At 42.3% G+C, this 1,645-nt stretch overlaps 1 protein-coding gene across 1 annotated transcript in view; it reads right to left on the bottom strand.

The window, feature by feature from the left end:
• Positions 1–1,645, bottom strand: part of NUP50 (nucleoporin 50) — a 42,708-nt gene that overhangs the window by 13,943 nt on the left and 27,120 nt on the right. Inside the window, exon 5 of the mRNA XM_019515918.1 lies at positions 444–522. Coding sequence (XP_019371463.1) covers positions 444–522 — 79 coding nt within the window. The remainder of the gene's footprint in view (positions 1–443; positions 523–1,645) is intronic.

The following is a 1,645-nucleotide window of genomic DNA, read 5'->3' as shown; positions in this document are numbered from 1 at the left end:
GAGAGTCCATTTCCCAGGTCCTTTCAGCTAGACTTGGATAGTGGCTGGAGTACCAAAGTATAGCTTGGGACAATTTTAGAGATCACCAAATCTCCAAAAGGTTTTGAGAAAATGACAAGTAAAAAGCTAAAATTAAATGAAAAATATTTTAAGCATTGCAAACTATTTCAATGAAACAGGAGTAAACACTGGCTTAAACTGAAGCTGGCGCTCCTGGGCGAGATGTGCAAAAGTAATCTTGCAGGAAAATCCCAAAAATCTGATGGAGAAGTATTGGTCTCCATTGTTCAATTTTGGCTTGTATAAATTCAGTACCTCAAGAAGGTGAGGTTGTTGAAAATAGAGTATAAACATCTGCAAATTTCTATTTAGACTTCTCAATTTAGGACAACACAGAAAATAAGCAACATGCTAAAATTAAACATTAAAAAGTGATCACTTACTTCTTAGAGTAGAAAGCATCATCTTCCTTTATTTCATTAACAACTACTTTGGGTGGCTCCTCCTCATCCTCATCTCCTCCTTAAATAAATATTTAACAGTCACAAACACCTCTCATGAAAGATCCATTTGAGTGTTCACTGTGTTTTATATACACACAGATATTTTTCCAAAATAGATTGATACAGTATTTGGTATTTTTCTAATGCTACTGTTATATTCCTTTGCATTAGAGCAATGGTTTTCAACTTTATGATGTCAGTTACCACTTTACAACGCTTGATCCAATATGACACCACACCAGCGAACAAGCTCGCTGCGTCGCTCATCTCCCTGGAGATCATCTGTCCAAACTTACTTGGACACTTTCTTCAAGAAGGCAGACAAAACTCCAGAAAAACCTGCAGCCAAGACTCCTGACAAGACTCCAGCCAAGAGCCCTTCAAGAAGTCCAGCAAAGTCACCTCAAAGAAGTCCTTCCAAATCAATATGATTGCTATTTACAATATAAATACTTTAATGTAGCTATATCACTCATCTATAATTGATTGAGTACAAAATTCTGGGGTATTTTTGGTGAAAATAGGGTATCAGACCTTGGTTCAGGAACCAATCCCACATTTATAACATTGTTTCTCATGAGAAAATTGGTTCCGAGTTACGTTTCAACTTAAAACCAGGTTTTCAGGAACCAATTGTGTCTTAAGTCCGGGGGCTGCCTGTATATGAGTTTTAAATATAGGAAGAAATAGAAGTGCACAATATATTGACCTATATTCGATCAGCACTGATAAAAGGAAAACAGACATTACTGGCAATTGGCTTTTTTTGGCTGGTATAGCTGAAAATGTCACCAATAAATGCTGCGTGCATGTGCGCAACTGTAGCATGCATGTGGCCAGGAATGCAGCCCAGCAGCTTAGAGAGCAGCATTTGGCTGGTAAGCCTGTGGGGGAGAAGGGGCGCAGATCGAGGCCCCCAGAGTGAGGGAGGGAGTGGGGCTGGGGCAGGTACTGCCCAGCTGGGCAGGGTGGGGCAGGGTATAGGACGAAGCTGCAGATGGCTTGTCCAGAGGGCACAGAGGGTTGGGAGGGGGGCAGCTCCCAGCCATTGCATGCACCCCATGGGAGGCATACGCCCCCCCAGATGTGTGTGCAGGGCAAGGGTGGGCTGCCCACAGCAAGCTCAGGGCCAAGGACTGCAC

The sequence above is a fragment of the Gavialis gangeticus genome, unplaced genomic scaffold (assembly GCF_001723915.1).
Source record: "Gavialis gangeticus isolate Ggan-Ray unplaced genomic scaffold, GavGan_comp1, whole genome shotgun sequence".
Classification (NCBI taxonomy): domain Eukaryota; kingdom Metazoa; phylum Chordata; order Crocodylia; family Gavialidae; genus Gavialis; species Gavialis gangeticus.
The sequence above is the reverse complement of the archived record's forward strand: the minus strand, read 5'-3'. Positions and strand labels throughout refer to the sequence as shown.